This window comes from Tachypleus tridentatus, chromosome 7, assembly GCF_004210375.1.
Source record: "Tachypleus tridentatus isolate NWPU-2018 chromosome 7, ASM421037v1, whole genome shotgun sequence".
In the NCBI taxonomy this organism is placed as follows: domain Eukaryota; kingdom Metazoa; phylum Arthropoda; class Merostomata; order Xiphosura; family Limulidae; genus Tachypleus; species Tachypleus tridentatus.
Genome location: NC_134831.1, coordinates 84,025,687 through 84,044,251, shown reverse-complemented (window position 1 = coordinate 84,044,251; position 18,565 = coordinate 84,025,687). Strand labels below are relative to the sequence as shown.

Below are 18,565 nucleotides of genomic sequence, written 5' to 3'. Positions count from 1 at the left end.
ATCCCTCCTAGCATATAAGAGTACCATATGCTAACTTATTTCTATATAGTTAAGACACTGCATGGGGTGCCATGATAGCTATTTCTGACCCTGAATTTGATCAGCATGTTCTTGGTATAAGTACATGGAAATTCTAAAGAATTACAAGTGTTCTCATCCTGGCTCATTCAGTTATCAACAAGGATCAGTGAAGCGTTACAATAGTGTTGAAATTATGCCATAGAAGAATTAGCCCATAAAATGGATGGAATGACAAAATATTCTCGTGTCCTTACACTTTTGCACAGAGCTATACCTTCTCAGGTACCACGGGCGGGTGTCCAAAAGGTCTTTGTTTTTAGGTACTTTACATACTCCTTAAAGATTGTTATAGAAATAACTGAATATAATGGAGCATGATAATCCGTAGATTGGGCACTTGGAACCCCATAGTAGAGCGCGGGTATTTTATTATCACCATCCGTCATAACTAGACAAACGAATATTAACCTCTCACTTACAGCACGAGCATCATTTTGTTGAAACAGTGGTTTCTGGTTTCATATTTGTTTGCTTCGAATATTCACACAAAGTTACAAAGGGGCTAACTGTTCCAGAAATAAAACAGCACTTACCGCCAATTCTTGGGACACACTACTCGAATAGTGGGAGTTAACCGCCATTGTTACAATCTATTCACGCCGAGCACAATTTAGCTGCAGCTAGGAGAAAACCATAACCCCCGGACTCATAGTCCGGTACATTAACCACTGGGCCACACATGTCTATTTTGATGTAACTAAATACCAGCTCTGGCAGTGTGGCAATGATCGTCACTTAATTTAATACAATATCAACTTAGATAGTGGAACTACGATCATTCATTTAGCGTAATAAAATTGTTAAATTTAAGAAAATGTAACAAATAGCAACTTTGATCAGCAAGCTGTAGATAATATAGCCTGAAAATATAGTGTCGTTCACTTGCTATGCCAGACAAGCGCCATTTAGTTGGTGGCCTAAGTGTAGAAATAATGCACAATAACTGTTGTGGACTTCTGCACTCAGATATTTCTAAGAAGATAAAACATGCCAGTCTCTTTTTACTAGCAGGTAAGTGTTGATTATTTTGCATTTAATTTTAAATGTTTTAAAATTGGAATTAATCGCAAGTTGTGTATATTATATTAGTAATTTATCAGTGGCGTAAATATTTATGTAATTGACTGTTGTAGGCTTAACTAATTAGTTTAGAAACTGCAGGATAATTGGTAATAGAAAAAAAAACACTGATTGATTGGCATATTAGATTTTTTGCAAATTTTTAATCATAAATAGGGCTGTGTTTATAAACGACGCATCTAACTAGAAGTAATTATAGCTTATAAGCACCTATTTACTGCTAGGTTTCCACAATTAAACATTTATTGTTATATATAAAAGATATTGTACTCAACCAAATATTCGCGCATCTGCATCGAACTTTTCAGTTCATAATAAGTTCAGGTATTTGTTTATTATCTAAACCATTATAAAAACTTAACAAACAGTCTTGTTTTTCAAATTATTTTGTAATTATTTCTTCAACTATTAGTGTTTAGAGGAAATTCTTCATTTGTTAAGTGGCAGTAATAGAAAACATGTATTATTTCTCATATCAGTATATCGTAGTAAATGAAACAAAGAAAATAGTACATACGGAAAGGGACAATAAGTCAGCAAAAAGAAACTGATTCGAGTTTTTTATACAGTGTCAGTTAAAAAGTTAAAAGTTAATAGGTGCGTTCATCTCTAGCTCCACGATACTTAAAAAATGATGTTGTACCATCAACATTTATTTCATTTTCCCTTCATTCGCAGCTCCACATTACTTGAAAATGATGCTGCCCCATGAATATTTCCTTCATTTTCCCTTCATTCGCAGCTCCACAATACTTGAAAATAATGCTGTCTCATGAATATTTCCTTCATTTTCCCTTCATTCGCAGCTCCACAATACTTGAAAATGATGCTGTCCCATGAATATTTCCTTCATTTTCCCTTCATTCGCAGCTCCATAATACTTGAAAATGATGTTGTCCCATGAATATTTCCTTCATTTTCCCTTCATTCGCAACTCCACAATACTTGAAAATGATGTTGTCCCATGAATATTTCCTTCATTTTCCCTTCATTTGCAGCTCCATAATACTTGAAAATGATGTTGTCCCATGAATATTTCCTTCATTTTCCCTTCATTCGCAGTTCCACAATACTTGAAAATGATGTTGTCCCATGAATATTTCCTTCATTTTCCTTCATTCGCAGCTCCACAATACTTGAAAATGATGTTGTCCCATGAATATTTCCTTCATTTTTCCCTTCATTCGCAGCTCCACAATACTTGAAAATGATGTTGTCCCATGAATATTTCCTTCATTTTCCTTCATTCGCAACTCCACAATACTTGAAAATGATGTTGTCCCATGAATATTTCCTTCATTTTCCCTTCATTCGCAGCTCCACAATACTTGAAAATGATGTTGTCCCATGAATATTTCCTTCATTTTCCCTTCATTCGCAGCTCCACAATACTTGAAAATGATGTTGTCCCATGAATATTTCCTTCATTTTCCTTCATTCGCAGCTCCACAATACTTGAAAATGATGTTGTCCCATGAATATTTCCTTCATTTTCCCTTCATTCGCAACTCCACAATACTTGAAAATGATGTTGTCCCATGAATATTTCCTTCATTTTCCCTTCATTTGCAGCTCCATAATACTTGAAAATGATGTTGTCCCATGAATATTTCCTTCATTTTCCCTTCATTCGCAGCTCCACAATACTTGAAAATGATGTTGTCCCATGAATATTTCCTTCATTTTCCCTTCATTCGCAGCTCCACAATACTTGAAAATGATGTTGTCCCATGAATATTTCCTTCATTTTCCCTTCATTCGCAGCTCCATAATACTTGAAAATGATGTTGTCCCATGAATATTTCCTTCATTTTCCCTTCATTCGCAGCTCCACAATACTTGAAAATGATGTTGTCCCATGAATATTTCCTTCATTTTCCCTTCATTCGCAGCTCCACAATACTTGAAAATGATGCTGTCCCATGAATATTTCCTTCATTTTCCCTTCATTCGCAGCTCCACATTACTTGAAAATGATGTTGCCCCATGAATATTTCCTTCATTTTCCCTTCATTCGCAGCTCCACAATACTTGAAAATGATGTTGTCTCATGAATATTTCCTTCATTTTCCCCTTCATTCGCAGCTCCACAATACTTGAAAATGATGTTGTCCCATGAATATTTCCTTCATTTTCCCTTCATTCGCAGCTCCACAATACTTGAAAATGATGTTGTCCCATGAATATTTCCTTCATTTTCCCCTTCATTCGCTGCTCCACAATACTTGAAAATGATGTTGTCCCATGAATATTTTCTTCATTTTCCCTTCATTCGCAGCTCCACATTACTTGAAAATGATGTTGTCTCATGAATATTTCCTTCATTTTCTCTTCATTTATAGCTCCACTGTACTTAAAAATGAAGTTGCGCCATCAATATTTTCTTCACTTGCAAAATGTGAAATCGAAGAAGTCTCCAGTGGAAAAAAAAAAAATTGAACAAGACCCTCAGCCTGAAGTGAAATATCATGTTTGTTTTAAATGAAAAAAAATATGGAAACATAACTGATTAGCCACTTCAAATTAATCTCTATGCATAATTTTTAATTGTTGTTGCAAAAAGAAATGTCACGTGATTTTCAAAGCCCAACTTTCAGAATAATGTTCCACTTAAGTGCTCATACTATTTTAATCTTGGATCGAAAACTGCTCTTCACTAATTAGCTATAGATTCAACGACATGTATACACACCGTACATTTGGATGCACACCTGTGTTATAATTTCTTCTGAGGAACCATGTTCCAGCAGAAGCATTTCAAGATGTATTCAACAACACACTGCAGATCGTCTAACAGTTTGTTCCCGAATAAAGCAGTTGTTGAGAAATAATATGAAACTAATGGGAGAACGTTTAAGGAGGAGATATAAAAAGTGGCTCATTAGGAATATGAAAATAAAAAACAGGGTTTATATGAAGGCTCGATGTCAATTCATCAGGAACGCTTTTCCTGGTGTCGTGGGACATTTGACATAGGATACTCTGAGAAACAGAGAAGTGAAGCAATGTGTTTGACAGTTCAGAAGACTCGAAAAGCTTGGCTATGACATTTATTTTTATTCCTCAAATGTTTACCGATTTTTTTTTTGCATCAGATGTTTGTACTACCTCTTTTTTTACGACTACGCACTTGAAGCACTTTGTAAATTGTGAAAGTTTAAAATTAGAAATAAAATTGATATCACATATGCAAGAAAAAATGAAGCTTAGTAATTTATTACATAGCTTTGATAATATGAAATTAGTGGGGAATTGTCACAAAAAATACTTTTGTCTTACAATTTAAGATATAGCTGTGGCTCAACAAAAAATCGACAGTTTGGTTCTGAAGTACTTTCTAATGGTTGGTCGGGCGGGAAAGACATTTATTGTATATTTCTTCGTTGATAAAGTAGACATTAATATTTTAACTCAATTTCCTAGAACATCCGCAAGTCCTTTCCCGGAATATTGTTCTACTACATAAAGAGTAAAAGGCAAATTCGATGTTGTTTTTTTTTTGTTTTTTTTTTTTTACACAATTAAGGTCTAAATATTTATTACAACTTTCAGCAGACGATTTTCGGTAACAGTTACCGCCATCGTTCATTAACCCTAACGACGATAAATAGTTGGCTGAAAGTTTTAATAAATATTTAATTTGTTTATTGTGGCAAAAAAACCTTGATTTTGTTTTTCTTTCTTGATACTGTTAGAACATAATTAAACGTTTTTTTTCCAAAAGCAGTACTTCGTACATGGAATGTTACATGTGATGAAATCGCAGAAAATATTTCCACACTAAGAAACATGGATTAAAAGGTTGTACATTCTGTGAAAGCCATTTACAGGTCATTTCTTCATTCCCAGAAAGGGACTAGTAGTTAGAGCATGTTAGATGCATTTCACATGTGAACATTATCTAATAATGCACTATCAGATACAAAAGGATTCATAAGGCAAGGGGTTCCCTGGTGGGACAGCAGTAGGTCTTCGGATTTACAATGCTAAAATCAGGGATTCGATTCTCCTCGGTGGATAAAACAGATAGCTTGATGTGGCTTTGCTATAGGAAAACACACACACACTCATAAGGCAAGGGGAAAGAAAAATAGAGGTACTTACAAAAAAAAGCAACAAAATTTTGTGAAATCCAAGAAAAAAGGAGGTTTTAATTACATATAACCCCAAGCTGCACGAGGGCTATCTGTGCTAGACCTCTACGATTTAGCAGTGGTAGACTATAGGGCAGAGAGTTGGTCAAAATAATTCACTTCATCGCCAATTGTTGGGTTACTGTTTTACCAACAAATGATGGAATTAACCATCACATTATAACGCTCTCAAGCTCAGCATGGCCAGGTTGTTAGGGAGCTCAACTCGTAATCCGAGAGTCGCGGGTCCTAGTCTCCATCGGACCAAACATGCTCGTCTTTTCAATCTTGGGGACGTTATATATTACGATTAATCCCATCATTCGTTGGTAGAAGAGTAGTTCAAAAGTTGGCGGTGGATGGTGATACTAGCTGCCTTCCCACTAATCTTACACTGCTAAATTAAGGATGGCTATCAAGATAGCGTCCGTGAAGCTTTGCGTGGAATTCAAAAAACAAAACCATCTATAACGCTCCCATCGGTTAAAAAGGCCCTCGGATTGCTAGTCGACCGAAGGAAAAGGCCTCGGTTTGAGTAACGGGAGCGATTTCGGGCGAATGCGGTGGATTAGCCAGAAAATTAATGTCGCTCTCGCTTGTCAGACACTTAGTTTCTTAATGTCTGATACTATTGATTTTCGTACACGTTATATCGAATATTTTTATTTTAATATATTTTTACTAGCTGAAAGTGACCTGTCACATAGTTTTATCTATTGTATTGTTGATCCTGTCATGTGATTGACTACGCATGTCTGATTCAGCGTTTGTCTCTTCAGACATTAAACTTATTTGCCCTATTTACTCTTCAGTTTGATTATTTTAGTATTAAGTTTAGAATATTTATTTTCCTTCTAGTTTTCTTATGGCTATTACGGTTAATTCATACTATTTTTCACCAATGTATTTAAAGTTTTTCAGTTTGGAAACTGTATGTTATTTCATTCAACCCTGTTTATGTATATAATCTGCAACTCACACAGTTTCTTCTCTGTATAGCTTTTGCCAATATTGGTACCGAGTGCGGAACATTTCTGACAACTTTATTGTAGCTCTATTGGTTAATATTAAAGGTTTCTTTCTATGTTTACTTTTATTGTATGTGAAATACCTGTACGCAAACATCCAGCTGTGCTTCAATTTGAGCTTCTATTTGCAAGAATATAATTTGTCGATTATATTCGACTTCAGTGTTTGTGTACTTTACTGACAAATAAATCCCTAGATGGGACCAATTAAACGGTCGAAAAAATAACCTAGAAATTACTTATTTTAAAATTCTTTATTCCAAATGAAGTGAACACAAAATTAAATGCTGTAAAGTCTACAGATATCCTAACTTCATGCTTTCTAATGGCACAGCAGTAAGTTTAATAATTTATTAAGCTAGAAACATTATCTAAATGTTGGGTTGAATTTCATGCAAAGCTACACGAGGGATATCTTCGCCAGCCGACCCTAATTTAGCAGTGTAAGACAAGAGGGAAGGCAGCTGGTATCACTACCCATCGTCAACTTTTGAGCTATTCTTCTAACAACGAATAAAGGGATTGGCCAAAACATTATAACGTCCCCACTGTTGACAGGGAGATCATGTATAGCAGAATGGGGTTCCAACACGCAACAAGCAGGCGGCGAGTCAAGTGCCGTAACCACTTAGCCATTATCTAAAGGTATTACGTCCGATTGATCTATATTATACAAACAATACACGTGGTAAGTTATTTAATGAAATTAATAGGTTTCGTGTTTCTGTCCGCTGTTGTAAATCCCCGACATGGCCATGTGATTAGGGGGCGCTCAACTCGTAATCTGAGAGTCATGGGCTCGAATCCCAGTCACACAAAACGTGCTCGCCTTTTTAGCCAGAGAGGCGTTATAATACGACGGTTAATATCACTATACGTGTCCTCCACTAATACAGAGGTAAGTCAACAGATATACAACCCTAAAATCATGGGTTCGATTACCCTTGGTGGCCTCAACAGATAGTCCGATGTGTCTTTGTTTCATGCAAACATATAGGAAATTAACAGTCGCTTGGGAAAACCTTAGAAAGTTGAGCTATAACACACACAAACTTGTCTTACATAGTATAAATGCTATTATGTTTGGTAAGATATCTTACCTTCAACAAGATGGCGGTAGAAAAGGCACGGCTAACTTATTTTCGGTCAACGACTTACAGTTATATATTTTACCGAACACTCACAGGCTTACATATACATATATATAGCTTTATAGGTGTAGGTTGTCATAAAACATTTATCTTATATAACGAGAGGTTGACACGTGTATAAATTAACCAACTATAAACACTTCAACACTAACTGTAATAAGTCGTGGGTGATAACTAGAAGTTGAATAATAGTTTTAAAAATAAAAACAACAACCAACTTAACATTCGTTAGTAACTCGACATAAATGCAATGCCAGCCAAACCATCTGTCTAGAAATAACTATTTTAACTATATACGGCTATCTTTACGTCTTTCTTTTTACAAGTGTTAAAAACTATCAGATAAAACATGATGTCGAACGTATTTTGTTTCCACTAATACTTTGTTTGCATGACAAGTTAAACTGCTTAATCAAATTATTTGTTCTTACCTGGTCTTTTTCTATAAAACCGACGAAAGATGTTCTCTCCACTTCCACAGGTTGTCCCGTTTTGTCGTACAACGCCACCACAAAATGGAAGAAGTTACTTTTCCTCAGGTTGGACGGCGGCTGCTTCTCAAGATGAGCACGTCCCAAACCAACACTGGAAGAACAATTAACTCGTTGTTGTTGTCTTTCACAACAAGGTTAAAATCCTTAGATGAAAGTTCATAATAACTATACATATATATAGCTATACATACCAGCCGGTATTGATAATTTATGGAGCCTATAATGAGATATATCCTATTCACAAAGGTGGCCGACTGAGATAGTCTCGATATTCTGGTATTAAATCTAGATTTCTGACTCAATTGTACTTTTAGCTTGTTTGTTTTTTAATTTCGCGAAAAGTTACACGAGGGCACTCTGCGCTAGCAATCCCTAATTTAGCAGAATAAGACTAGAGGGAAGGCAGTTAATCATCACCAACTGCCGCCAATTCTCGGGTTACTCTTTTACCAAAGTATAGTGGGATTGACCAGCACATTATAATGCCTAATCGGCTGAAAGGGCGAGCATGTTTGGTGCGACTGGTATTCGAACCCACGACCTTCAGGTTGCGAGTTGATGCTCTATCGGGCCTATTCTGACTAAAGATTTTTCTAGTACAGAGAGAACAATGACAGACTTATTAATTAATTCACAAGACAAGAGCAGGCTTCAACTCATTATAGTTTGTTTTGTCTTTCAGCAGGACGAAGATGATTTGTCATATTGTATTTTCCATTTTTTCGTACTTATAAGCGATGCTTTTGCTATAAATAACAAATAATTTATTGGAAATCAAACGAAACCTTTTTTAAACATAGCGCTATGCATCCAAAAATCAATTGTGATGGAAAATACAAATTTCAAGATTTAAAATAATTTTGTTTATTTGTTGTATTTCGTGTAAAGCTATAATCAGAGGCTGTCTGTGCTAGCCGTCAATAACTTAGAAGTGATAAACTAGAAAAGGAAGCTAGTCAGTATCATCCACTGCAGACGTTTGGGCTACTTCAATCGAAATGTGGGATTGACTGTCACATTATAGCACTCATGTGGGATTCAAAAGAGCGACCAGCAGAGTTCGAGTAAACCGTGGCCCTAACCAGTAAAGAAAACTCTAAATCTGTTTGTTTCTTTTATATTAAACACGCAAATACTCAATGGACTGTCAATGCTGTATCGAAACCCGAATTTTAGGGGTATAAGATTTTAGACTTAACGCTGAACAACCGGGGTTGAGCAATGTTCTAGAAGTCTTAGATACCTTGCTGTTACTTAGAACTCCTTTTAAAGAGAGAACGTGACGTTCTCATCGTCTTGGCTACCTTTCTATGATTGTAATACAAACTTATCTAAATACATGTATATTTAATGTCTTTGGTTTCATTCAGACGTTCACTGCTGACCCCTTTACATCACATATGTTTGTATTAAGACTTTAGTTTCATTTAGGTGTCTACTACTGACTGCTTTACATTTTGTGTGTTTGTAGGCTTTGGTTTCATTTATGAATCCGTTGCTGACCAGTGGCGTATTTGATTAGGGCTAGAGGAGGCTCATCCCCAGGACCTAAGTCTTAATGGGGGCCCATTGATAATTGTATTTTATGTAAAATTGCATGAGATGTAAACCCCACAAAAATTATTAGCCCCTGGGCCCAAACAACCTTAAATCCGTCACTGCTGCTGACTGCTTCACACCATGTGTGCCTGTAGGTTTTGGTTTCATTCAGGTGTCCACTACTGACTGCTTCACACTATGTATGCTTTGGTTTCATTTGGGTGTCCGCTACTGACTGCTTCACATCATGTATGTTTGCAGGTTTTGGTTTTATTTAGGTGTCCGCTTCTGACTGCTTCACACCATGTATGTTTATAGCCTTTTGGTTTTATTTAGGTGTCCGCTTCTGACTGCTTCACACCATGTATGTTTATAGGCTTTTGCTTCATTTAGATGGTCGCTACCAAGTGCTTCACACTGTGTATATTTATAGATTTTGATGTCACTTAGTTGTCTACTACCGACCGCGCTTCACACCAGTAGCACCATTAAAGGGACGTTACGGTCTATGTGTTCGTATTGGTGGCTAGGCCTTAGTGCCAATTCTATTCTCCACGTAAAGTTATATAGATGCTGACCACATACTCGACCTCCTTGTTACTTTGGTAACTCACCTGTGTTACCTTTCAATCATCTGAAATAACATATGGATTTCATAATTTCTGTCACTTAATACATCAGATGTAAAAAATTTCGTCCATAGTATTGTTTGTTTGAATTTCGCGCAAAGCTACTCAAGGGCTATCTGCGCCAGCCGTCCCTACTTTAGCAGTGTAAGACTAGAGTGAAGGCAGCTAGTCATCACCACCCACCGCCAACTCTTGGGCTACTCTTATCAACGAATAGTGGGATTGACCGTTACATTATAACGCCCCATGGCTGAAAGGGCGAGCATGTTTGGTGTGACAGGGCTTCGAACCCGCGGCCCTGGGATTACGAGTCGAACGCCTTAACTCACCCGGCCATGTCGGGCATCGTCCATAGTAACCTTATATAACTTGGTTTTGCATATTTCTACCAATACATGTACAACTTGTTGCTCTGACGAAAATTATGTTCAAATAATCCCATTTCCTAACCGTTCATGGGTCAGCAGCAAGTTTCCGGGCTTACAATCCAAAAATAAGAGGATTGGTTTTCTGCGGTGGACAGTACAATTAGCCCATTGTTTTGCTTTATACAAAAATCTGACATCAACACCAGTTCTTCTTTCACACACACACACACACACATAATAGTGCTTTGATTGGTAAACTAAAACTTTTTAACTTATTGTCTCATTAACTGACCTCAACGAACAATTATATAAAAAAAGCACAAAATGTAATCTCACGTACCATAATACTAATCTCTTATGCCAAATTTAATTAATTATAATCACACTAAACGAGCCTAAAAGGCTTTCACACCGTAACAGTTGTTATAGTAATAAGTGACTTATATAAATAGTCACTTTTATGTTGGGAGCGACGCGACCCGCATCTCGATAGTACTGCGGTAAGTCTACGGATTGACAACGCTAAAATCAGGGTTCGATTCCCCTCGGTGGGCTGAACATTGCGTCGTCGGCAATGGATAAGGCGAAAATAATGTGATTGGAATACTATTATACGTTCTTCTCGTTACTGAAAGTCCCTGAGAGACTGAATAAAGAATGTAGAATAAATAATAGAATAGGCTTAACACTAATATCTTATGACAAGTAAAATTAATTATAATTATGTTTTGCTAGCGTAGTAAATACGATCACACAGTAACAATTGTCAAAGCACAACATAATTAAAACAAAGTATACAATTTTGGAAGTTGTATGAAAAGACAGATATACTTATGTGGTTACTCGCACGGGTAAATGATCCGAACTCGGGTCAATTTTTTTGAAGTTTTTCTTCTTTTTAGAATTTAATATTTTATTTTCAAATCCATTCTTCTATTGCTATATACACTACATGACCAAAAGTGTGTGGACACCCCTTCTAATTAATGGGTTCGGCTATTTCAGCCACACCAATTGCTAACAATTGCATAAAATCAAGCAATCTCCATAGACAAACATCTACAGTAGAATGGATCGTACTGAAGAACTCAGTGACTTTGAACGTGGCACTGTCATTGGATGCCACCTTTCCAACAAGTCAGTTCGTCAAATTTCTGCCCTTATAGAGCTGCCCCGGTCAACTGTAAGTGCTGTTATTGTAAAGTGGAAACGTCTAGGAGTAACAACAGCTTAGCCATGAAGCGGTAGGCCATGCAAGCTCACAGAATGGGACCGCCGAGTGCTAAAGCGCGTAGCGCGTAAAAATCGTTTTTCTACAGTTGCAACACTCACTACCAAGTAACAGACTGCTTCTGGAAGCAACGTCAGCACAAGAACTGTTTGTCAGGAGTTTCATGAAATGGGTTTCCATGGCCGAGAAGCCACACACAAGCCTAAGATCACCATGCGCAATGCCATGCGTCGGCTGGAGTGGTGAAAAGCACACCGCCATTGGGCTCTGGAGCAGTGGAAACACGTTTTCTGGAGTGATGAATCACGCTTCACTATCTCGCAGTATGACGGACAAATCTAGGTTTGGCGGATGCCAGGAGAACGCTACTTGCTTGAAAGCATAGTGCCAACTGTAAAGTTTTGTGCAGGGGGAACGGTTGTCTGGGACTGTTTTTCAAGGTTTGAGCTAGGCTCTTTAGTTCCAGTGACAGGAAATCTTAATGCTACACCATACAATGACATTTTAGAGAATTGTGTGCTTCCAACTTTCTAGCAACAGTTTGGAGAAAGCCCTTTTTTGTTTCAGCACGACAATGCTCCCGTGTACAAAGCAAGGTCCATTAATACATGGTTTGCCGAGGTTGGTGTGGAAAAACTTGACTGGCCTGTACAGAGCCCTGACCTTAAACACATCGAACACCTTTGAGATGAATTGGAACGTCGACTGCGAGACAGGCCTTCTCGCCCGACATCAGTGTCCGACCTCACTGATGCTCTTGTGGCTGAATAGGAGCGAATCCCTGCAGCCATGTTCCAAAATCCAGTAAAAATCCAGCCTAGAGAGTGAAAGCTGTTATAGCAGCAAAGGGAGAACCAACTCCATATTAATACCCATTGTTTTGGAATGAGCTGTTCAACAAACACATATGGGTGTGGTGGTCAGGTGTCCACATACTTCTGGCCATGTTGTGTATGGTCGGGTGTCTACATACTTTTGACCATATAGTGTATATATATATATATATATAAACAAGTACATTTTATACTGATGATAAAACTTTTTAAAATCAACTTGTTTCCACTGATTTCCCATTTTCCTTATTAACCTAATGTATAAATATTAAACATAATTATTTTAAAGTAGAAACTAACTATTGTCTGAAAATCTACGATAATTTTACATTTTCTCTTTAAGTGGATTTTACATGAGGATAAACCAATAAGAAATGTTTATAACAGAGGCTAAATGCAGTAGGTCCTCAATCTTATAAGTGCATATGTCAAATGATTCCAATAAGAAATGGTTAAAACGATCTTTTGAGTGCGTATGTTAAATGACTCCAAAAAGAAACTGTTATAACGATATTTTAAGTGCATACGTTAAATGACTCCAAAAAGAAATGGTTATAACGATCTTTTAAGTGCATACGTCAAATGACTCAATAAGAAACGGTTATAACGATCACTTGGTGCACATGTCAAGTGACTTCAATAAGAAACGGTTATATTTATATGCAAAAACGGCTCGTTTGGGTTGAGAAAATATTTTACATAGAAGAGCGAACAACGTTTCGACCTTCTTCGGTCATCGTCAGGTTCACAAAGTGAACATTTTCTCTTTAAGTGGATTTTACATGAGGATAAACCAATAAAAAATGTTTATGACAGAGGCTAAATGCAGTAGGTATTCAATCTTATAAGTGCATATGTCAAATAACTCCAATAAGAAATGGTTAAAACGATCTTTTAAGTGCGTATGTTAAATGACTCCAAAAAGTGAACCTGACGATGACCGCAGAAGGTCGAAACGTTGTTCGCTCTTCTATGTAAAATATTTTCTCAACCCAAACGAGCCGATTTTGCATACAAATTTCTCAACAAGTGGGTTTCTCGACATCACTGAAGAAACGGTTATAATTTTAAGTAGTCAACTTCACTAGATATTCGTAGCTTTTAAATTTGTATCTCAAGTTACTTATTCCATAACCCGACCAGTAATATTTCCCATATTACTGTTATATATTTCTTATATTTAATGCTTATAATGTGACTGGATAGAGACGGGATTTTTCAAAGAATAATTATCCGGGTTCGTTTCAAACATCCGCCACATAAATTATGCTTACACTGATTTTAGTGAACTAGCAAAAATACGTGCGAGCGCGTGTTATTGTACACACATATTATGAATATCCATTACATTACTTTTATTTGTTTGTTTGTTTAATTTGATAAGATACCTCTCTCCGAAATTCGAGTTTTCTGAGCATGCGCCTCGATACAGTGCTAAAATTGGGATTCAAAGTAGACTCCTTGGTTCAACCCCTTAAACACTTCCGGTGAAAGTCTTCTAACTCACGATGGTGTAGTTTGGTTAGTGAATGTTAGATTTGACTCAATGTTTAATTTAATGGTTTGGTGAAGTAGGGGGTAGTGGTTGAAGAAATCGAATATTTATTTCTGAAGAATTCATTTCTTGTTGAAACGAATCAGAATTATCTAAGGCAGAACGTTCAGTTATTTGGAGAATTCAGTCCCTCAACCGAGAAACTTGATACATGTGAATTTTTAGAACATTTTGGTTCCAAGATGAATAAGTTGCCTCACGATAATGTAATCTTCTCTAAATACGAATACTTTAGGATTTGTTTTTTTTTCTGCCGAAGTTTAAACTGATCGCTTTAATATAGCAAGCGAGTGAACGTAAAGTACTCTTATTCTACGACCGTTGATATGGATTGTTATTATAATGATATATCTGACTTTATTACTACCAGTTTTTACAGTCTCCAGGGGGAAAGGATAATAGATACTGTTTACAGGATTGTGTGTTTTGAAGGATAACAATTTAAAGGTTATTGAGGATATTATTTATGATTTCCCTCTGTGGCACCACGGGCTTAAAACCGTGGTGAGCACAGTACAGATATCCCGTTCTGTAGTTTTGTGCTTAAACAAAAACCAAGAAGTATTTGTGGTTGAGCTAGAAGAAAGTAATGCAGTCATATACGAATCAATGAAAAGTGGAGAGAAGTAATGTAAGTTGTATACGAGTCAAACAGAAGTGGAGAGAAATAATGTAAGTTGTATACGAGTCAAACAGAAGTGGAGAGAAATAATGTAGTTGTATACGAGTCAAACAAAATTGGAGGAAGTAATGTAGTTATATACGAGTCAAACAGAAGTGGAGAGAAGTAATGTAATTATATACAAGTCAAAGAGAACTGGAGAGAAGTAATGTAGTTGTATACGAGTCAAATAAAATTGGAAGGAAGTATTGTAGCTATATACGAGTCAAAGAGAACTGGAGAGAAGTAATGTAGTTGTATACGAGTCAAATAAAATTGGAGGGAAGTAATGTAGTTATATACGAGTCAAAGAGAAGTGAAGAGAAGTAATGTAATTATATACAAGTCAAAGAGAACTGGAGAGAAGTAATGTAGTTGTATACGAGTCAAATAAAATTGGAGGGAAGTATTGTAGTTATATACGAGTCAAACAGAAGTGGGAGAAGTAATGTAATTATATACAAGTCAAAGAGAACTGAGAGAAGTAAGTTGTATGAGTCAAATAAAATTGGAGGAAGTATTGTAGCTATATACGAGTCAAAGAGAATGAGAAGTAATGTAGTTGTATACGAGTCAAATAAAATTGGAGGGAAGTAATGTAGTTATATACGAGTCAAAGAGAAGTGAAGAGAAGTAATGTAATTATATACAAGTCAAAGAGAACTGGAGAGAAGTAATGTAGTTGTATACGAGTCAAATAAAATTGGAGGGAAGTATTGTAGTTATATACGAGTCAAAGAGAAGTGGAGAGAAGTAATGCAAGTTATATACGAGTCATATAAAATTGGAGGGAACTAACGTTGTTGTGTGTGGGTCATATATAACTGGAGGGAAGTAATGTAGTTAATTGCATATTGAAATATAACGCACATAATTCAACGTATTGGTATGTCTGTTAGGCATATTTTTGCTGGGAGACTAATATTTAAAATGACATGTGAGCCTCATGTTGTTAATGATGGGTTAAACTCAAGGTACTATCCCAATGGTGATGTACAACATTTTGTCTTATAAACATTTCTATGTTGTGTTGGTGGAGAGAGATAAATATTTTTTAAGAAAAGTAAAAAAACAACAACAAAGAACAAAATCCATATTAAGTTTTCTGGACAGAAACAGACATTCTCAAGTATTCTGGACAAAAACAGACTTTGTCAGGTTTCTGGATAAAAACGGACCTTCTCAAGTTTTCTGGACAAAAACAGACCTTGTCAAGTTTTCTGAAACTCCTACAAAATCCTGGCAAAAATTATTTTTCAGTCTCTTTTGTTAGCTTCATTTCTCTATGCTAAACAGTCGTTTAGCCTAAACTGGTCGTTTTTTGTTAGTGTCAGTCCTCTGTATTCAACAGTAGTAAAGCTTCAGTCTCTTTTCTTAAAGTGTTAGCCCTCTGTGTTAAACAATCATAAAACTCCAGTCTCTTGTTAGTATCAGTTCTCTGTACGTCCCCCGCTGGTACAGCGGTAAGTCTACGGAGTTACAATGCTAAAATCAGGGGCTCGATTCCCCCGGAGGACTCAGTAGATAGCCTGATGTGGCTTTGCTATAAGAAACAACACACACACAGTTGCCTGTATTAAACAGTCGTAAAGTCTAAACTGATGTTTAACTAAAACACATAAAAATAACAAATGTGTAAATGAATAACGCTTGAATAAGAAATGACAACATTTGCTCTCCATTTCAATACAGGGAAACACAAACCTACCTGCCGGTTCCATGTTCGATGACAGTTGGTTGAATCCAACCGCTCCGCATTGCCCCGACCTGTGCGGCACAAAGAGACTCCTCCTTCAAGCTGACCGCGGGGCCGCGGGGATGAAGCCCAGGGTCCGTCGGCCCGAACATCGACCACGCCGTCCTCACGGTTGCTTTCACTGACTCAGCATGCGCCGAACAGTCACAGCCGACAGGTTTTCTGTGTTCGTTTGACGAAAGGTTATTTAGATCTAACAGAAGCGTGTTTAATGTGAGAAACTAACGGATACTTCACTAATATTCAAGATCGCGTGTATACAAGAGACTGTCGCGTGTGACCAGCGAAGAAAATAGTCACAAGGAAATCAATTTCTGCGCTATGTACGATCTCTTATCACGCAATAAGGAATGCCTTCAGAACTCAGAACTAGTCCTAAATGTTAAGTAGGTAAAACCACTGCAGAACTTACTACCAATTCTTAATGTCAACTGCATGGAGCGACAAGCTAAGCACCGACGCCAAAAATGTTTCGAAGCTACTGTTCAGGTAAATGCCATCTACTTAACAGGCTTTATCCCCCCCTAGTCTTTAACTATTTAACTTTCCCTTGAAGATTAATTTACCCTTCAAAAGGTTACTTGAAACTACGAAACCCAGCAAATACTTTTCACAGTTGGTACCGTATGTGAAATAAATAAATAAATAACGAATGTAAATATTTTTTCCAGTGCTGAGATGTACCTAACCATCGGAAGCTCCTCTGGGTTTCACTGAACAAGAATGATGTTTCCCCGAAGAAGCTTTACTGGTAGAATTAGAGCAGAAACTGCCGCGTTAAGCTCTGGGCTTAATAGCATCCGTTATGATGTATTTTAAACACTTATCTGGTAGCTTTGCGTTGCCACCAGGAGCAAAATGCAGTAATTTCCGTTCATTCGCCAGGTCCCTGCCGCTTCGAAAGAACGTGAACGTTACTCGGCCAACAGTGACCGTCGATTTGACGGCATTTGTTCTCATGGGGCGCGTTTTGTGCGCACTCGATCGCATGGGTAGAGGAACCTCCCCAAGGAATACGCCCCCTAGGGACGGTTGGTGGCAATACTGCCTACAAACAAATTGAAGCTCCACCCCCTCGGGAAGAAAGCATCCAATCGAGAGCATGTGAATTGGGTTTCCGCCAATGATAATTAGCTGGAGGCAGGTATTTCTATACGTCTCGTATTGTAATTGTTTTCGTGACTATTAGTTTGACTCGTTGAGAGGAATAAGAGCAACCATTTGTAAAAGTCATATTATCTATGTCTAATCATCTAATGGTTCAATACCACTAAAAATACAACTTTTACTTCGCATGTGCAAGTGTGTGCTTTTACTTTATACTTTACAGTCGAACATTCTTTGCATTACTCTTCAAGTCCAGCTTAGTTTCATCAGGATTGTTTTAGCCCATTGTAATTTTAAATATTCGTCCTTTTACAACCGGGATCAAACCACGAATCTCACCGTCATCAGTCACTAACTTGATCGTTGAGTCACGCTGGGGGGGCAGGTTTGCTGTTAGGAGTAGATGTATTAATATGAGTGTTACAATGATGCTGCTCATACTGGCAGGTTAAGGGTTTTGGGACCCGAGCTCCCAAAATCGCAAACTTGTAGTAAAATACATGAATTAATAAGCTCTTACGAGGTTTGAGCATTGTATGGATAATCTAGTAAGTCATACCAAAATACATTACATTCGGATCAAATTGTTTAATTTTGTAACATGCAAGGAATTTGTTTTATGAAAAATACGAATGATTAGAAACACACTAGTTGCGATTATATGTGTCTGATGAAACTAGTCTACGTTTCTAATAACAATTAACGTCAAGGGACGTTTTGCTCCTTTTTCTATTGAAACTAACTTGGATAATAGTCGCAAAAGCTAATACTTTGATCTCGCGGGTTGTACGGAGTTGTTTCGCGTTTCTATGAGAGTTAACTGGGCGTCCTATTTGGCTGCGTTAATACGCCCTGGCTGAGTATTTATTGAGGTATAGACAACATTACTGTCACGTGTAAATGCTAGTGACGCTAAAGC

At 37.1% G+C, this 18,565-nt stretch overlaps 1 protein-coding gene across 1 annotated transcript in view; it reads right to left on the bottom strand.

Annotated features, from left to right (window-relative positions):
- Window positions 1–17,643, bottom strand: part of LOC143256074 (transcription factor collier-like) — a 69,820-nt gene extending 52,177 nt beyond the window's left edge. The window contains exons 1-2 of the mRNA XM_076512746.1: window positions 16,492–17,643; window positions 7,905–8,058 (exon numbers count right to left, since the gene is read on the bottom strand). Of these exons, the coding sequence (XP_076368861.1) occupies window positions 7,905–8,058; window positions 16,492–16,631 (294 nt within the window). The 5' untranslated portion in view covers window positions 16,632–17,643. The remainder of the gene's footprint in view (window positions 1–7,904; window positions 8,059–16,491) is intronic.
- Between the last annotated feature and the right edge of the window lie 922 nt (window positions 17,644–18,565).